At 39.7% G+C, this 20340-nt stretch overlaps 1 protein-coding gene across 3 annotated transcripts in view; it reads left to right on the top strand.

Moving 5' to 3' along the window:
* Positions 1 to 20340, top strand: part of otog (otogelin) — a 50005-nt gene that overhangs the window by 14236 nt on the left and 15429 nt on the right. For all 3 annotated transcript variants that reach the window (XM_058630207.1, XM_058630206.1, XM_058630208.1), the window contains exons 16-35: positions 258 to 390; positions 950 to 1127; positions 2576 to 2700; positions 3047 to 3259; positions 4468 to 4633; positions 6165 to 6239; positions 6484 to 6527; positions 6748 to 6913; positions 11251 to 11358; positions 12087 to 12225; positions 12540 to 12674; positions 12791 to 12937; positions 13907 to 14026; positions 14408 to 14524; positions 14976 to 15132; positions 15246 to 15272; positions 15906 to 16118; positions 18345 to 18623; positions 19491 to 19608; positions 19952 to 20031. In XM_058630207.1, coding sequence (XP_058486190.1) covers positions 258 to 390; positions 950 to 1127; positions 2576 to 2700; positions 3047 to 3259; positions 4468 to 4633; positions 6165 to 6239; positions 6484 to 6527; positions 6748 to 6913; positions 11251 to 11358; positions 12087 to 12225; positions 12540 to 12674; positions 12791 to 12937; positions 13907 to 14026; positions 14408 to 14524; positions 14976 to 15132; positions 15246 to 15272; positions 15906 to 16118; positions 18345 to 18623; positions 19491 to 19608; positions 19952 to 20031 — 2740 coding nt within the window. The remainder of the gene's footprint in view (positions 1 to 257; positions 391 to 949; positions 1128 to 2575; positions 2701 to 3046; positions 3260 to 4467; positions 4634 to 6164; positions 6240 to 6483; positions 6528 to 6747; positions 6914 to 11250; positions 11359 to 12086; positions 12226 to 12539; positions 12675 to 12790; positions 12938 to 13906; positions 14027 to 14407; positions 14525 to 14975; positions 15133 to 15245; positions 15273 to 15905; positions 16119 to 18344; positions 18624 to 19490; positions 19609 to 19951; positions 20032 to 20340) is intronic.

The following is a 20340-nucleotide window of genomic DNA, read 5'->3' as shown; positions in this document are numbered from 1 at the left end:
TCAGATGCGGCAGAGTAAGTAATGGTGGTTTTACCTAAGCGATGTACTTAAGTGGGGTTTTGAAATTTGAGCATTTGTATGCTGACACATTTGTTTCTTGGCGTTCAAGGTTTTAGATTCAAATTTTGAAAAGTTAGGCAACAAAAACAAATTGGTCACAAGTTTTACTCAGTGATGATTCAGCAGTAGTGTGTCCTGTTGTGTGTGTCTGGGAAAATGCCAGCATGGTTTATCAAGCTGTCTCACCTCAATTGCAGAATTTGGATGGTGCCTGCATCCAATCAGTTAACCTGGTCATTGATGAGGATCCAAAAACAGAGATAACACTGAGTCATGTCGGAGAGGTCTTCATGGCTGGACAGTACCGCATCTCCCTGCCCTATTCTGATGGTAAACTCTCTCATCTTTCATCAACTCACAGCATTGTTCACGTCCGAGGGATTGAGTGACAGCTCTGCTATTGAACAAAATTTTTCCCAATACTTAACTGCATTGTGTTGCACAAAATGCTTTTCCTCTGAGTATTCCTCCCTTTTAACACCACTTGTGTTTTTGTGACTATGCCCCTCTGGTGATCTACTCCACAGCCTTTTGTATGTTTTGTGCTGACTTCTGTGAGAATGATCTGTTATTTTGGCTCCTTACGGAATTCAGCACCATTGCAACAATTTGGGCTCAGTTACACATATGTATTCTGGCCAGTCAGTCAATCAATGAATCAGTTTTTGTTTATGTGGAATCGTCAATGCTTTAAATTCATTTCAGATAAAGAAAACTAAATGAAAGTACAAAACTGCAACTGAGATCTTCAATAGATGATGATCTAATAACCTAATAATTGTTTAGCCACAGTACATATTTCGTGATGATTTTTGTTGATTATTATTCTGCCTCTGTTTGCCTTATTTGTATGCGTCACACATTTAAATGCATAAATGTCCTCCTGCAGATGTTTTCCACATCCAGGAGCTGTCATCCATGTTCCTCCAGGTGAAGACGACGTTCGGTCTGCGTCTGCAGTACAGCTGGAAGGAGTTCCGTCTTTACCTGCAGGCCGATGAGCGGTGGAAGGACAACACGGTGGGGCTGTGCGGCACCTTCAACGGAAACATTCAAGATGACTTCCTGTAAGTGTGTTTCAACTGACATTTAACCCATCCTGTGGCCTCTATTAACTTCCCCTCCAATCATGAAAGGAGAGTGCTTACTACTGTTAGAGAGGCAGAGAGGGAGGTGATGGTGAAGTGCTTTCTCTCACTCTGTCTCACACTCTCTCTCTGTAATGCACACTGGTTGGTTGGGCAGCGCAGCATCAAAAGCCTCACTCTCTGATCAGCTCTTTAAAGTGGACCAGATGAGCACCCAACTGGACACAGCATTTCAACAAGGAATTTACTGTTAGTGGAAAAGGAACTCCACTGTACCGTATCGTCATGGCCGACTGTAAAGTGCGGATGTTGTCGAACAGCTGTAAATGGATATACATTACAGTCAGTGACTCAAGTGGTTGTATGCTCCTACAACTCACTCAAGAAAGGGTTACCGTTAAAAACTGATGAGAGCTGAGCAGTATGGGTGTCCACCATAGACAGGCTTCAAAATGAACTGCTGTTGTGAAGCCCAGAGATTCATGATTTGACTGACACCATGTCAGTATTTGCAACTGGAAGTTCTGCAATGTCACAGCAACCAGGCAACTGTTGGATGATCCAAGCTGGTATCCAATCATATGTGCCATGTGTTAACGTCCCATTTAGAGGAAAACAATTTGCAACATTGATATCATCTTATTTTGAAAAAGACAATGAACGTAGTGACCAGACCATTCAAATGTTTAGTGACGTTATAAACCAAGTGGTCCATGTGGACTTCCATTCCAACAGAGTTCTTTTTGCAGCCTGTGGAGTCGCCCCCTGGTGGCTAACTGCTACTTCTGATTTGGGATAACTGCAATGATAGCAGCTGGAGTAAAGATGGGACTGGTTGCTGCAGGACTGCAGATAGGGCAACTCAATTTCTCGTTTGCTTTGGAAAACACTTTCTAGTTCTGCTTTTACATCACCTTCCACCTTCCTACCTTTCTTGTCCTGTTTCCAGAGGCACTCATTTTTGTGTGTTTGAAGCTTGATAATTGTGTATCCCCGAAAAAAGAGGTTAATGTTATTCTTCTCCTTACATTACAGGCATAGGTTTTGTAATAGGTCTTTAAATTGCAAACACACAGTCAAAATAAGTACTTAACCAAAGAAAATGTGGTAGAAATACCACATTTTAAGTTGCTTTTTCCCTTTGCCTTTAAAAAAAAAAAAAAAAAAAAAAGATAAGTAGTTTTTTGGCTAAGCAAGCATTTGCCTTTGACTGACAATGATGACAACTGGGAATTGGGTACATGGAATGGTGATTACTGGTACTGGTTATTTAAACAGTAAAATCACTCGAAAGTAGAGATAATCACTACTAAATGTTGTTGCACATGTCATAAGGAGGATTACGGCCATTGATGTTGCCACAGTGTGGCTGCAATATCCGTTTCAATGGATGAAATTAACAAGAGCTGTGTTTTGTCCTCCTGCAGATCTCCATCAGGTATGATAGAAAGCACTCCCCAGCTGTTTGGAAACGCCTGGAGAGTCTTGTCAGCGTGTTCAACCAGCCTGAGCACACCTCAGCTTGACCCCTGTGACACACACCAGCAGGCTGGTCAGTTTTCTCTTCTTCCTGTTTCATGACTCAGTGACAACTTTTCTTTTTATTGGTAGCTACTTTACTTCTTATGAGTTCAGTGTGTTTGACTGATTAGGTTTTGCATTCACCATTTAGAATCTGGCTTTCTGATTTTTTTCTAAAGAAGAAATAACTAATCATTTTATACTCTAAAAGCCTCCTTAATTTCTAAACGTAGTTTTTGTGTTATGGGATGTATGTTGTGTTCCAGCTTTCCAATAATTTGAATGATAAACTATGTGACGTTTAAAGAAAGAGCTTCACCAGCCTGGTGTGTGGTGACACTCAGCCTCACCTGTAACGTTGATGTTTCCCCACTCAGTGGCCTACGCCTCAAGTATGTGTGACATACTGAACCAGGATCTTTTCTCTGCCTGCCACGAGTACCTCAGTCCGACACCTTTCCATCAACAGTGTCGCTCCGATACCTGCAAGTGCGGTACGCCGTGCCTCTGCTCTGCTCTAGCCCACTACGCCCGCCACTGCCGCAGATTCTCTGTCATCATTGACTTTCGAGCTCACATACCCGACTGTGGTGAGTGTTTTTTTGTCAAAATCAGTTGCGATGAAAATCTGGGTTGTTTCATGGTACCAAGACTGCATTTGGACATTTGAATGGTTTCCTCTGTGTCTCTTTACCTGCGCATCGGGAAACACACATTGAATACTGTGCTGTATGTTTGCTAATAGGCTGCATATTTAGATGTGTATCTTCAAATGAGCGGAAACACTGAAAAATATTTATAAATATATTAATCTCTTTTGTTAAAACAATGGCAGTATTATAGAACTGTTTATGAAACAGAAATGAGGGTGTGAGTTTTATTTAATGCAGGTTAATAAGATTAAAGTTGTACATGTTAGTGGAAGGGTTACGATATGTTTATGTTCAGTAGGTTTTACTTAAAAATTGGCATGTGCCAAATATCCATTTACATACTTTACTTGTTGACATTCTAATGTTTCATAAATCAGTTAACCAATTGGGATGTTTCTTTGACATAAGAACCCTGAATAATGTTGTATCGTGATAATCAACCTGGTCAGCCGCTTGTTCTGACGAGAATTTCCAACCAAACGTAACCATGGGTCATAAACAGGAATTACAACCCATTGCCTATCACCCTATGACAGCTGAGATTGGCACAGTACCCCCCACAACCCTCATGTGGAGGATAAAGCAGTAGAAAATGGATGGATGGATGGTACGGGGCCACACGGTTGGTGTAGTGGTCAGCACTCTTGCCTATGCAGCATGGAGTTTGCATGTTCTCCCTGTGTGTGTGTGGGTGTTCTCCGGCTTCCTCCCACAGTCTAAAAACATGCAGATTTGGGGATTAGGCAAATTGGACACTCTAAATTGACCGTGAGAGTGGATGGATGGTTGTCTCTATGTGGCCCTGTGATGGACTGGCGAACTGTCTACCATCCATTCAACTGACTATGAGTGGATGGTACATTTTTAAAATAGATGCCCCCTAACAGTAGTATAATCAATCTGGCACTGATTCCCATGTTAGACTTTTACATACTATTTTTTTTTAATGTCACTGTCTGTAACTTACTGCCTTGCCCTGCCTTTATCTTTTTTAGCCCTAACCTCACTCCTTATGGGCCCTAACCCTAACGCCACTAACACTGCACTATACTGTACTAAAAACTTACGGGTCATATTCTAAAAAGTGCACCTACGGGTCATATTCAGGGGTTGGCCAGTGGCATTGACACTGTCTTTTCTTGCAGCGGTCACCTGTTCTGCCAACATGCAGTATGGCACCTGCGTGTCCTCCTGCCAGAGCCGCTGCTCTGCCCTCTCTGTCCCGCAGCACTGTGGGGAGGAGTGCGAGGAAGGCTGCGTCTGCCCTCAGGGATCCTTCTACAACCATCGGACACACACCTGTGTGCACAGGTAAAACTGAGGAGGTTGAAGAAACTATCCTTACTCAATCTCCTATCATGCCTGAAAGCATCACAAAGAGACACACATTAAAATGTTTAACTGTATTCAGACAACAGCATAATTGCATTCAAATTGTGTTGTTTTAGTGTCATGTTCAGAAAACAGGATTGAGTCAATGGCCAAGTGTCCTTGTTCTGTATCGGAGCAGCTCCAGCTCTGTCTGCCTTGCCATTGTGGAGGTTGTTGTATGGCACTCGACCAAACAAGTCCTCTTAAAGTGATATTTGTATCTGCTCTGAAGTTTAGGTCAGCCTTTAAGTGGAAAGTGCTGTATCTTTTCTGCAGACATTACAGAGCCAGCAGACCTTGTTAATTGTGCTCTCCCTTTTAGCCTGCTCTGCCCTCAACGACATGAAGCTTAATTCCTCTTAAATGTCCCAGGTTTTTACATCCTAGTGCAGTGCGGAGCCTTACTTACCATGTGATAAAGTTACATTAAGGAATCCTCTGTGAAACCCCCCTTTCATTCCCACTCGAGCCAGGGACGACACAGATATCTGATAACCAGTGAGAAAGAATTCGTAGTACAGAGGCTGATGTGTGCCGCTGGCCTATATGTTACAAAGGCTTTCAGCCTCCTGTTAAAAACAGTTAACCACAATATAGATGCACTTTAATTACTTCTATTTATTTTTTCTTAATTTCATGAAATTGTTTATTTTTTTAAAATGTTAAAAATATAATCTGTAGCATTTCTGCATTAGGACATTGTACAACTATGAGACTTAGTTAAAAAATAGAATAGTAAAAACATTTCTAACACTGTTAAAAATGCATACAAATCCATATTTCTATTCATGGTAATGGACAGTATCATTTTGATTGTCATTTAAAGACATCATCCACTCCACCATCTCTGCAATAACCTATGGGGCAAACCCTGTATTAAACATTAGAGTCAGGAAGGAGATATTTGATACGACTAGTTAGCCAGTGTCAGTGTGTTGTCTTTTTTGTGTTTTATGTGTGTAACTAATGGATCATGACATTGCTGGTCTTTGAGTTCTGACGTCGACCCTCCCCCCCTGTAAAGCACAAACGCACAGTGGAACCAAACACGATAATAAGACAACATTGATCTAACGTCATCTATCTAAGTCTTTTGTTATTGTTTGATAACTGAGGGAACCCTGGTATTTAATCATTTAATGCAGTACCTTGCATACTGGTTTTACCTCCTAAGTCCTCTTTATCTGTAACTCTAATATTCTTTCAACAGTAATGATGTGTAACTTTGGATGTAATATTTCTAAAGATTTTGGCTGGTTTTGTCACGCTCATGAATTGTGAATTTCTCTGTGAGATGAATAAAGTATCTATCTATCTATCTATCTATCTATCTATCTATCTATCTATCTATCTCATGCTACCTCGAGAGCACCAAATTGCATCCCGGTAAATACACAAAAACACACAAAAAAACAGTCATTACAATAAATAAGTGTGTGTGTGTGTGTTTGTGTACTGTGTGGTTTTTCAGGAGTGAATGTCCCTGCAGTATCCTTGGAGCAGATTATGAGCCGGGAGATGTGATCATGACGTCAGCAGGTGTTCAGTAAGATCCTCCTCCCTGTTTCTGTAATTTTTACTGAAAACCTCAAAAAGTATCTTGTCATAAATGTCAAATTCTCATTCTCACTCTGTCTGTCTGTCTGTCTCTTTTACAAGTTGTAAACTGTCTTTATGAAAGTTCAGCAAAACGAAAACATGTTTAATTCTATTTCATTTCATGAATATTCCTAAACCATTTACATTTATTTACTTTCATCATGTCAGGCCTCTCTGTTTTTTTCCTGCAGGCTTTGTCTGAATGGTAAACTGGTGTCTCAAACAACGGACAGTGGTAGGTCACTCATTTAAAAGCTTAACTTCTGCAGGAAGATGTATTTAGTTTTGGTTTATTTGATAGGGAAAAATAATGGAATGATAAACAGTGTTTAAATTTGTTTTGATAGTGGCAAATAAGAGCAGCGTTCTGAATTTCCATTATTTCTCAAAGACACTGTGGAGTGTTTCTTGTATAGTGTCTTGCTAACCTGTGATTCCTTCTTCTATTCTTGCAGACAGGTTGTGTCCAGCAGGTCAACTTTACCAGAACTGCTCCGAGGGGGAGGATGACCTCCTGCCAGGAAGGGGTGTGGCCTGTGAGCGCACCTGTGAGTCATACTTGCTCAACCTCACCTGCTCGACACATGAGCCCTGTGTGACTGGATGTACCTGCCCCCCTGGGTGAGTGACATATTACAGTTATTTATGAATCATTGTGTATGGAAGTTCATGACAGGCCTGCTCATAAAAGCAAACGTTTTCTCCAACATGACAATTATGTATTATAAAAAGAATATTAAATGCATCACTGGCAAATACATTTTGGTGCATTACCAAAATGTAGCCCTACTCTGATTCCATGTATTATGAGTCAATATGAGTCAATTTCACACAGTGTCATCACACTTTCCTAAAAAAGCATGTTAAAAAAAGTAACATAAACTACAAAAAATAAAATATATTCATAGGCTGTTGCTCTTACTGATCGAAAAACTGAAACTACCAAGTCACATTTGTAGATCATTTTTGATTTTTGCAGGGGCTCCGTGTGTTTACTGTTGACTTGACTGGAAGTTTGCTGCTTTGACTCCTCACAGCAGATGGAAGAATGAATCTGAATCTGCAATTGTTTCTCTGCCACAAATCGTATCATGAATGTAGTCATGAACTTTAGTTTTCTGTGCTGTGTTTATTTATATCTGAGATCCAAAGTGACAACATGTTACTTCAACCTCACTTTTGTTGTCAGTATCTTGTGATTAGACTGTCAACTCTGATAATCCCAAAGTGAATCCAGTCAACATTCAGCCACATAACAAAGTAGTTTTTTAAGTTCCATACAAACCAAAAGTTATGAGCAGTTTACTGACTTTTGGCGTTTGGTCAGACACTTAATTTGAAAGCTGTTTATTCATGGCTCATACCTTTTAACGGTCTCTAGGTTTTCCACAGTGGACAAAAGTCCTTGAAATCCGCAGATGACGTGGGCAAACTTCATGGAGTAAATTACAGTCATCTGATCCCTCTAATCACTCTGGCTGTCGGCCTGCAAAGCGGGTTAAGTGGTTTCATTCTGTGACATTGATCAAGAGTCATCCTGATTACAAAATGAACAGGCGGGGGTCACTTCTAACATATCCTAGTTTATGACACTTCTGCACAGATTATGCAGTAAATCTGATTAATTGTAGCGCCGTGCCAGGAGAGACAACAGTGGTCTTTTGTCTTGCTGTTTAAGAGCTTGGGCTGGCTGGCGACACCATGGAGGGCTTTGTGTGTTCTGTGTAATACTCTAAAGTCAACTCAATTCAATTAAAGTGTAGTAAATGTTTTTATCCTTCTCTTGTGACCGATTGCAGCAACATGAAGAGAGTGCAATGCCAAAAGATGCGATTTAAAACCAGACAATAACACAACATCAAAAAGTAAAAGTCAAGGCTATTATTTATAATCTATATGTAGACACACCCAACTAAAGTGGACTAGGTTTTATTTTGACGCCACAGCGAAAAATAAGTGAGGTTTCCAGAAAATCCCACATGATATGATGCACATGTTAATATGCAATGAAGATGCTTAGATCCATAAATGAGTGCTTTGTGCTACTGATGTGCTTTGTCCTATAAATAGCACCAGTTTGGGTTTTCTGCCTGTTACTCAGACAGTGCAGTGTATCATCTGACATAGTGAAATACACACAGGAAAGGTCAGTTGTGTCCAGAGATGCCTCGCAGTCTTCTCAGCCCTGCGTCATCTCTGCCAACCTCACTGGTGTGATTCATTTAATCCCCTTCACCTCTTTAAACTCTGTGATCGTTGCTATGACAAGCTGTCCATAAATGTCTAACTCGATATCTAGAACACCAGTCCTGGTACATGAAAGTGTATTTAATAACTCCCTGAAACATGAGAGTACTGTATATGAAGTCACCGATTTGGTAAATATGGACACAAAAAGGTTTTATTAAGCCTGAACGTTCCCTGATGACAGCAACATAAAATGCAGTGACAGCGAGATGGGTAAAGGTTCACTGGGTGACATCAGTCAGGAGTCAGGAGTTATTTATAGACGCTTGTTTTTCACAGTTTTCAGGGAACTTGACAAGTATCATCATCATCGTTACCTCAAGCTCAAACTGATATGGTGGAATGGACATGTTTAAGCAATTTATAACAAAGCATAAACACATACTGTATATATATACATCATATGTACGTCTTTACAATTAAGAAATCAATCCCACCTCAATTTAATGATTACGTATAACATTAACTAATTTTAACTCATGATATCAAATAACGACCACAACTGTGTCCCATATCTTTGTTAATGCCAGGAGCTCCCATTTACTGCAACAGTACAAGTAGTTCTGCAGTAGAAGTACTATTCCACGTCACTCTTTGTTTTAAGGTGATTTTCTCTTTCTGTTTTGCTGTTCCTTTCCAAAGCAGACGGCAGAAAATAAGAAACTGCACATTCGTGTCACATTAATGCAACATTTAAATCATGGAAATCTATTTGTACCTCAATTCAAACTTATTCACCTGCAGCTGGACGTAAAACCACCGACAGGAAATAATTAGCAGAGGTGCTGACAGGAGAACCAATTGTGTGTTCATCCACAATGGCACACTTTGTTTATGATCATCCACTCATTTATGAATTCCTCATTCGGTGTCATTAGTCTCAGTGAACTCATATGAACCTGGAATTTCAGGTGCAAAACAGGAGCATGTGACATATCCATCCACTCTGAATACTCCCCATGTGTCCACAGATTTCACGTGTACAAACACCACCTAAGGCCAGATTAGAGACCGCAAGTCAGAGTTTTTTACACTAATCACCACCTATACATTGATTTATTTCTAACCACTGCCACACTATTTACATGTGATATGAGAGTCATATGACTCTCTAAAAAATCATTTTATACTCACAAAGAGACATGACATCAGAGAGTATGTAAATAAAAGGCGTGGTTAAGCCAGATCCAATCCCATGTGTGTCGAAGTAGACAGGGTCTTAATCCTGGTCTGAACGGGGCCAGTGACTCGTTAGAGAGATTGTGTTGTCACATCCCACTGTCCAAAAACTAATCCCGGTGCTGTTATCTTGTCTTGCTGTTGACATGATCTGGGGTCAGTTGGAGTGGAGCCACAGCATTAGTGTCCTGCCAATATTCCACTCAACTGTTAATCATAAGATTTCACCCATTTGGAATAGTAAATACAGTAATTAATACCATATTTGAAAGACACATGGAGATTTGAAAGTCAATTACCAAAACTGATAGAAACCATTCACATGTTTGTTTGGCTCATGTCCCGTCTGCTGACATGGAGGAGGCGGGGTTTACGACCTGTGAAACTGCAGTCAGCCACCAGGGGGCGAGGTCGATGTTTTGGCTTCATTATTATGGGCTGTCAAGTCATCTATCTTGGTATACAATTAAGGCATTATTTGGCACAGAGCTTTTAGCAAAACCAGCAGAGAATTGAGTTGTTTACTCCGATCCATCCCGCTTACTTATTGTTTTATTTTCATGAAAAATAGACCAGAGCCTCATCCAACCATCACTGATCAGCCAGTCACTTAAGGCTGTTGACAATCATGGGACTCTTTCCACTTTTGTTATCTTGTAGGATTGAACATGGTCTCCAGTGGCTCTGCATGACCTGGCACAAGTCCACATGCATTGCAGGCTGCACTCAACCTGCTACACCGCATGGCCGCCGGTCGTCACACCATATAGCAACATCTACCACAGTCACTTTTACATCATCTGATGGGATTGAGTTCAAAAAGAGAGCTGCGTTTATGAGGATTTATTCATTATGTGCACATAGGTCAGGAGAAAGAGTGATTGTTGAATCTTTGATCAGAGTAATTGATACCGCAGCTTGGCGGGTGGATAAAGGGAGCTGTTAACACAGTTTTTATCTGGGGTGTAACTCTACTCAGATGAACCTGAGGTTTGTGGCAGCACCATTCAATGTGTCACTTCATTGTCTGCAGCCTCGCCAGTTGATATAGCTCAACCCTGAATATTACAAGATACCTATCTGCTTCGTCTCGTAGGGTGGAAAGCGAATGGAAGCATCCAGACAAAGACTGTTTCTCTCTCTCTCTCTGAGAATCCTAATTGTCTGGTTTTCTCATGTACTAACGAGTGTTACAGCTTTTCATCTGCAGTTGCTCAATAACGGATCACGCCACTGTTCACTTAAGTATTTTCTGGCATCTTAGCACCATAAATTGGTCATTGTCCTGATTCCCACTAACGACAAACAAAGCAAACTGAATTCAATATTTGCTCACAAACAGGATACACCAAGGACCTAGTGTCGCTTGTTAATTAGCTATGGTTACATGATTTAACCCAAGAAAGCACAATTGTGCATCATCAGAATGTCCTTGTGTTGATCTCAAAATACAACATCCAAGCATGATTTTCTGAATCAGCTCAACTGTGGAACAATTTTATCCATGACCAGATCTCTGTGTTTGTTCCCAGCCTGCTGAAACATGGAGATGAGTGCTTTGAACCCGTGGCCTGCCCCTGTTTGTGGAAAGGAAAGGAGTATTACCCAGGAGACAGAGTCTCCTCTCCCTGCCATGAGTGGTACGTTCAAGCCATAAAGTCAGATAACGTTGTTAATAAAATAGTCTGATGTTATAGAACCTTAATGCAGCTCTTTACTACAGTTTACTAATGTATCTATATCCATTCTCCATCATTCATATCATAGTTCAAAGTCTATGAATAGCAACCGGACTCATAGATTCTAGAAGTCCAGTTGCTACTGATTGAATGACTTTTGGTGTACTTATTTTTGTTGTCTTCTACAATCAAATGGCGAAAGTATTTGTCAGAATAAAACAAAACATACAGTCATGTTTCTAAATTTTAAAAGTCATATTCTTGCCTGAAACCTTTGAGTCCTGAGATAGTTAGAGCAGCAGAAGTGGCCACCTGATATCCATAATTCTGTTATCACAGGACAGAAAAAAAATGCCTGGAAAACAGAGTGGGCCCTTGTTTGACTCTTTGATTCCCTCTGCTTCAGACTGTTCACCACTGGTGAAAGGAAATGTCCTCCATGTGATCTCAGTCATTCTCCCATCCCTCTAATTCTTCTTCAATTGATAGCCAGAGAGGAAGATCTAGATGACAGCGTAATAGCGCAACAAGCTGTGATTCAGCCTTTGACAATTCACTGGCCACTTTTCCGCCTACTGTAAACCTGAGGGTCTTGACAAAAGAAGGCCATTAGATGTGGGAAAAAAAGGCCTTTGCACCAAGTAGGGACAAGTTGATGCTGAATCACTCAGGTTTTGCTCTCTTTGTAGTGTTTGCCAGCACGGAACGTTCCAGTGTGTGTTTCGTCCATGTCCATCCATGTGCACGGCTTACGCTGATCGCCACTACAGAACATTTGACGGCCTGCTGTTTGACTACGTTGGTGCATGCAAAGTCTATCTTTTAAAGGTATTTAATGTGTTTATAGTTAAATAATGGAACCTGGGAATGTGCATGCATTAGTCCAAGAACTAAAACAGATTGTGATGTATGTTGTGTGTGTTCCCGAAAATAAGAACCTATTAAAATAAAAGAAAATGGGAGAATTTATAATTAGCAATGTTTCTAAAAGTCTTATTCTTGTTTATAAATAATCAAAATACTTTTATAGACCATAAAAGTGCTTACTGATAAATTACTTAGTTAAAATGCAGATGTTTTTGTATTTGTACAAGCCTTAAACTACTGTCATTTAAATGTTATGTTTTCTTTGAACTTCTCAGAGTAGCGAGGGTGTGATGCTCAGTGTTACAGCCGAGAACGTCGACTGTTTTGACAGTGGAGTTATCTGCAGGAAATCACTAGCGATTGCTATTGGACGATCCTTCATAGCCTTTGACGATGACACTGGAAAGCCGGTAAGAGTCACCTTTAAATGCAGTTGCAAGTTCTTACCTGCTGCTCACTTGTTATTGTCCTGACAGCAACATGTAAGAATACTTCTATTAAGGTTAAAATGCTTTTTCTTATGTAGAATCCATCCAGTGTGATTGACAGGAAGCAGAGGATGTTCATGTGGCCGGCTGGATACTTCACAGTGATTCACTTCCCTGAGGATGATGTCACCATCCTCTGGGACCGTAAGACCACCATCCACATCCAGGTTGGACCTCGGTGGCAGGTAGGACACTGGTTCTGTTACTTTTTTTGTGGAATGTTGTTGATATGTGATGGTAGGTTGCATTTGGAACATTAATTTATTTATTATTATATACAATTTAGAGCAGAGGTGTCAAACTGGCGACCCGTGGGCCGCATGTGGTCCCTCAATTGATTACATGCAGCCCACCACTTATTATCACGTTACAATGAAAACATGGGTGATAGACTAAAGGCAGAATATAATACTAAATATATTTTATTTATTTTTGTAATATTAAGACATTCAGTTGTAATTGTCGCATTATTAAATTTACTACATTCAACACTGAATTACATATATAAGCTTGTTTACAACATTATTATTGACTTAATTTTAGATTTATTTAATAATGTATTTATTTTCCATTTTCAAGAATACATATTTTTTGAATGCATGTCTCATGTAATTCTGTGAAATATTATCGGGAATATCTTTATTGCGATATTATAATATGAATATTGGATTATAATATTAAGCTCATATTGCCCACCTGCTACTCAACAGTTGTTTTTCCCTATTTTTTCTTTTCTAGACTGGCCCCCTCTTGATTAGACTAGAAGCTCGTTGGCCCCCAGGTTATTTGAATTTAAGACCCCTGATTTTTACCCTCTACAAATGAACATACACATAATAGCTAGATTTAAGAATTAAAATCCAGTATCCTGTTGCTCCTATATGTCCCCTCTCTCATTCTCCCTCAAGTCTGAATGGACATCTTACACATCTCAAAACTGTAGAAACTTACATGAACTAAAATGTCCAGTAAAAAGGATCATAGTTCTTAAAAGTCTTAAAAGTGTCACATTTATGACAATCCATGAAAAGTGGAGTGTATTTTTAATTCTTAAAACGTTTATTAAAACTAAATGTTTTCATACTGCAATATGAAGTGGAGGTCAATATTTGAGAAAGCATCCAGCTGACGGGAGATGTTGGTGATGTGTTCAGGGGAAGCTTAGCGGGCTGTGCGGAAACTACGACCTGAAGACGGTGAACGAGATGCGGACGCCGGATAACATTGACTCCTCAACCCCGCAGGAGTTTGGCAACAGCTGGACTGCGGCAGAGGTTTGTGTCACTTGTATTGTCCTCACTTACATTTTCAACCATGTTTGTCATTGTGCTTGTTCCAGCACTTGTTCGTGTAATATGACGCTAGTGAGAGATGTTAGAAGATGAAAAGGAGGACAGTGTGGACACAGTAGGAAGACAGGCATACTTGGTTTCCATGCTTTGTAACCTCTGCCAAGGAGGTTATCTATCTTGTTGATTGATTATTGTTTGGAGGTAATCCTATTAAAACTTATTTTAACATTGTAAGACAGGGTGAAATTATGTAATTGTGGAGTCATTTTTTCCCCCTTCCCTTTGAAATATACACTTTAATTTGATGAACAAAAGTTAAGTTGATGTGCAATCTGACGGCTCTGTGCATGCGTGTGTGTTCAGTGTGTGAACAGCCCAGACATCAGACATCCCTGCAGCCTCAGTCCCCTCAGAGAGCCTTTTGCAAAGCGGCGGTGCGCCGTCCTGCTCACTGAGGTCTTCCAGGCCTGCCACCCAGTGGTGAGTAACTGAACAACAACTACAGCCCTCAACCCCAGTTGCTCTGTTTGTTGACTTCTGACTGTATTTAATTTACTGTTAATGAGTGCCGGAGTTTGTAATTGTCAAACTACTTCTATAATCTCTTGAGTATTGCTCATCACTTTAGTTTGAAAGGTGTTTTTTTTTTTTTTTTTTTTAGATTAGATTAGATTAGATTAGATTAGACTAAATTGACCCCAGTATCTCTGGATACTGCAGCAAAAGAGTAAGAGGTGAAGTGACATATACAGAATATAATAAGAAATAAGATAAAAATATGAATATAAAAATACAAATACAAAACAAGAATATAATGTTGTTATTTTTTAATCTATTATCTAGAAATCAATTTTTTTTTTAAAAGATTTATGTTTCTTGACACCATTTCAAAGAGTTGTTTTGCTTAATTGAACTGCTTTATTTTGTTCAGGTGGATGTCACCTGGTTCTACATGAATTGCCTGGCAGACACATGTGCCTGTAGTCGTGGAGGTGACTGCGAGTGTTTCTGCACCAGCGTGGCAGCGTACGCCCAGCGCTGCTGTCACCAGGGCGTTCCTGTCGACTGGCGCTCCCCGTCTCTGTGCCGTAAGTGACAAACTATGAAGCAGCTAACTAATAAGCACATTAAAAAGATTTGTCTTTATTTTGAAGCTTTGTACCATGCATTTATTTTATTTACTGTCTTTATTTCTCTGCAGCCTATGACTGTGAATTCTTCAACAAAGGTATGGCAGTGTCTACATGTCTTCTCTACTACTATTTTTAATTTCATCCCATATTTCTATTTCATAATCTACTTCTTGACCATCTCTGATTAATCATTATGCTTGTTCACAATTTCCATTAGTGGATAATTCCCTTTTCCAGGCCAGTGATTTATTCATTTGCTTCTGCGTTTCCAGATGAGTAAACAACAGCAAAATTAGGAATTACATTTAGATTGGATTGGATAAAACATTTAAATTTATGCACTTGGTAAACACAGTAAATCTCAGTTTTTTCTTACATATTTCTTACTTTGGTCGAATGGCAGTGAAAGAGTTTGTGTGAATGTTGCACAGTGAGAAAACAACAGTGCTTTCATTAAGTTTCTAAAATTTTATTTACTTTTTTTTTTTAAAGCTCTGTCAAGCTTAAAGGTTTTTATGTGTAGAATTTAGGTGAAATTATTTTAATTTGGGAGAAATTAAGGATGAAATATTTATACTTTTTTCACCTGAGTGGAAATAAGTGGCTGCCTGAAACAATCCGTCAAAAACATAAACATTAGAACTGAGTAGTGTTGCAAGTAAATGAGCTACAACTGCATTAACAGTAGTAATAATTCTTGCTGCACTTACATGGCGTTCTCTCTGTAGTTTTGGGGAAAGGCCCCTTCAGGCTCATCCCATTCAGGGATCGCAGCACTGTGTTGGCAGCCAACAGGTCTGGCGGCTCTGTGTTCCTCCAGCGGGTGAACATGAGCACCAGCACCACCAGCATCATCAGCAGCAGCAGCAGCAGCATCATCAGCAGCAGCATCCTGTCACAGTTCATGATGACGCCAGGCCTCAGCAGAGCCCGACCACACGGTGAGCTGATTTTATTTATGCTGCAGGCTTCGACTTTATTTATCACACTGTATGTTTCGTTCATATTGATAATCATCATTTTAGAGAAAAAGGTCCACTGTTAAATCTACAAGAATAGTTTTGGGGCATTTCCTTCAGCAAGACTGTGTGAAATTTTGCATTACTGTTGTAGTTTTTGACAGACATTTATTATGTTCTTGAGAGTTCTTGGATTTGATGTCCAACTGAGAAGCAGAGTATCAGATGTTTGCATTTTTACTGTGTCTAACAGTTATTGCTCCTTTTGCTCTCTTTTAATCTGAGAGTTTCAGAGATCAATAGCAGTTACCCAGTGTGCTCCTCTTACACAGATTATTCTGCATTTAACAGGGTTTGGAGTGATATGAAACACTAGATGAGATTAACTTTCATTGGCTTCCACTGAAAGACAGACAGAATGAACATTAGTAGCAGACATCTTTAAAATTAGGCAGACACGTTGAAAATCAGCAGCCGACAGGTTGAAAATCAGTGACAGACGGGCTCAAAACAAATGCTAATGCAGAAACCTGAGCTACAGGCTGTTCAGTGAGCCAAGGCTCCCTGAAACAGCCTGGTGTCTCTGTTCTCTGCATATGAGCTGAGATGCCGCTTCAGCCTGTATACTTTTAAAGATGAATTCAGCCAATTTTGTTTGACTATGTAAAGTCAAAGTAAAAGTAAATGTAAGTTATATGTTTAGAACAGTCGGTTTTTGACATGTTTATAGTACTACAATGTCATTTATACAAGCAGTAGCATCGATTGTTGAAAAAAAAATACTGATTTCAATTTTAATCATCGTATAATAATGATGGCAATACTACTACTGCCTCGCAACTGGATCTGGATCCTGCAGCCTGCAAGATGAGGACAAAGATAGAGCACGCGCAAGCGAGAGAGGGAGAGAGAGAGAGGGACAGGAAGGAAAAGCACAAACTAGGGAGAGAAAGAACAAGATTTATGACACGTAATAAAGTCATATTAAGTGTGATAAGGGAGTGAGTGTGAGGGAGTAACTGTCAGAGAGTGAGTGTGGTGCACCACAGGAGTTCCGCCAGCAGTCTAGGTCTATAGCAGCAACACTAAGAGATGGTTCAGGTTTCCCGGTGCCAGCCCTAACATTATGCTTATCAAAAAGGAAAGTTTTGAGTCTAACTTTAAATACAGAGAGGCTCCGCCTCCCAAACAGACACTGGGAGCTGGTTCCACAGGAGAGGAGCCTCATAACTGAAGGCTCTGCCTCTTATTCTACTCTTATAGACTCTGGGAACCACAAGTAAGCGTGCATTTTGGGACCAAAGTGATCTGTTGGGATGATAAGCTAAAATAAGTTATTTCAGGTATGATGGGGCCGGATCATGAAGAGGATTTTAAAATGAGTTCTAAACTGTACAGGGAGTCAGTGTAGAGAAGCTAACACTGAAGTGATATGGTCTCTTTCTAGTTCCTGTCAGAACTTGTGCCGCAGCACTTTGAATTAACTGGAGGGTTTTAACAGAGTTTTTGAAACATCCTGATAGTAACGAGTTGCAATAATCCAATCTAGATGAACTAGTTTTACAGCATCCTTTAAGGACAGAATGTTTCTAATTTCCATTATGTTCCGCAGGTGAAAGAGTTCTGGAAATCAGTTTTTATGTGTGAATCAAATGACATGTCCTGGTCCAAAATAACTCCAAGGTTCCTCACAGTGGAACTGGAAGCCATGGTTATATTTGACTTAAAGTGAAAATGTATGTCTTTGAGACATTCCTGGAGTTGAACAACCTGATTTATTTCATCTGGTCTCATTGATAAATATAGCTCTGTGTCATCTGCATAACAATGGAAGTATATGTTGTGTTTCTTATAATGTATTGTGTAAAAAGTATAGGCCCAATCACTGAGCCCTGTATAACTCCATAATTCCATTTTGTGTGCAACGAATGGAATGGAATTTATCAGATAAGTATGGTTTAAACCAGCAGAGGGCAGTACCTGAGATCCCAAGAGTCTGCTCCAGTCTCTGTAATATAATTTTATAATCAGTGGTGTCAAATGCAGCACTGATATCTAACAGGACAAGTATAGAGACTAGACCATTATCTGAGGCCAACAGAAGTTCTTGTGTATGAGTGAATGTGACGAAACATCCCAGTAGCCGCTCTCTCGTCACTTGTCTTCCTCTTGTCGTACCGATGAATAATTATTCTAGCATCTCCACAGACACGTCACGGGTTTCCTTTGAGGCAGTGCACAGACCAAACTTCTTCCTGTATGCAAGCCCCAGTGGCCAGGTGAGGCTGGCCAAGTGGGAGGAGAGTGATGCATTCTGGGATGGGGCCACCTTCGTTCTCCACAGGAACACCTGGATCCCTGGCTATGACTCACTGGAGTCCCACGCAAAACCTGGCTTTTTCCTGCACGCCACACTGCCTCGACTCCACCTGCTCAAATACAGACATGCTGACATTTTCCGCAAGGCCACGCTTTTCAGACTGACAGGTCAGCAGCCCAGAATGAGGAATGGGTATTGAACATGATTCAATATGTCAACACTGTTAATTATCTGACAAAGAGGCAGAGACATTACTAATCTAAGAGGTTTATTGTTGAGGTCTGAGCTATTTTTTTGTCCTTACTCAACCATCAGTGATGGTTCAGCAGGTTTTTCTTAGAGTTCATTTAATCTCCTCTTTCTGCTTAAAGGTCGAGACTAGTGTAGCTTGAGCAGCCAGACTAATCTCTGATGCTAAAAATACAGCAGCATTTGTTTTAGTTAATAGAAAAGAGAGCAGCACTGGTATATTGGATTTCCTGCCAACAGCAGTGAATGTGGCAAAAGCTCAAGGATGAAGTCCAGCCATCAGACAGAAATTAATGGCTTTCTAAATTTATCACATTACTAGTCAGTGAAAATATTTGTAGATCATTTTCCATTCTTGTACATTAGGTAATAATGATATACTTCTCAAATACAACTTTTCCTCTAGCTGTTTTGTGATTTATGTTTCATAAACATAACACAATGTTAGGTTTTAGGTGTTAATGTGTTCAAAACCTATTAAATGTATTTTACGTATCAGTTTCCAAAGATACCAAACATTTTATTTATATGACGTCCAGAATATGGAAAAGTTTAATGACACGTTTACATAAAATTCAGTTTCTTATAAAACAATTTTACAATTAAATCTGAACTGAAACAATTTGTTAATGCAAACTTAACTAACTAGTTTTCTGTTTTGACGTTCAGAATATGAAATATCAAAAATAATGAACATCACAGGTTTTACTATTTCACTCTAAGAAAAATGACGCTTCTTTGAGCGGAAAGGTTTCACAAGTAAAAAGTTTATTCTTTTCAATCAGGCTCCAGCTCAGAAGTCCCACCACATCCTGTATGTCAATGGAGATATGACTCCTGTGTCAGTCCCTGCTTCAAGACCTGCAGCGACCCATCGGCCGAAGCCTGCGTCACCATCCCACAGTCAGTGAGATCTTTGTTCTTCTCTCTTTAATTTCCAGTCTGGATTCAGGTGTTACCTCCCAATGATCTAATGGAGGTGAAAACATTATCTTTCTGATGATTTATTCTTGATTGAAAAAGAATTATGTAAAATCATATATTCTTGATTGAAAATAAATCATATAGTCCATCTCTCTTTTCATGAGGATATTTCTTTCCTTATTTGAGTTTGAGTTGCTAGTTTGAGTGATCATATTTTCTGTACAAAGTTTTCAATAGCCTAGAAAATAGTATATAACTACACACACACACACACACACACACACACACACACACAAAAAGCCATATGTTGCTTTATTTACAGAGTGGAGGGCTGCCTTCCTGTCTGCCCCCCACACATGGTCTTGGATGAGGTCACTCATCGCTGTGTCCATGTTGAAGACTGTGAGTATCCCTTTGTTGATTTGAGTTATTAAACTGACTTCTTATGAACCATGATAATGAGTGGGATTATCAAAATACGATTTTCGTAAGGAGGAGCTATTTTAAAAATATTAAAAATATCTTTAATTGCCAGTGGATTCTTCCTGTTAAAGGTTTGTTTCTGGTGTTAATAAATCTTTACATAAACCTACATCAGCATACAGCACATGCCCCCATCTGTGTGGGTGCTGACCTCTTCAATTAGTTGCTAATTAACCAGAAATAAAATCTGTTTCAAAACTGTGTTGGTAAATAAACGTCTTATTTATT

Source organism: Solea solea, chromosome 5 (assembly GCF_958295425.1).
Source record: "Solea solea chromosome 5, fSolSol10.1, whole genome shotgun sequence".
Classification (NCBI taxonomy): Eukaryota; Metazoa; Chordata; class Actinopteri; order Pleuronectiformes; family Soleidae; genus Solea; species Solea solea.
The sequence above is the reverse complement of the archived record's forward strand: the minus strand, read 5'-3'. Positions and strand labels throughout refer to the sequence as shown.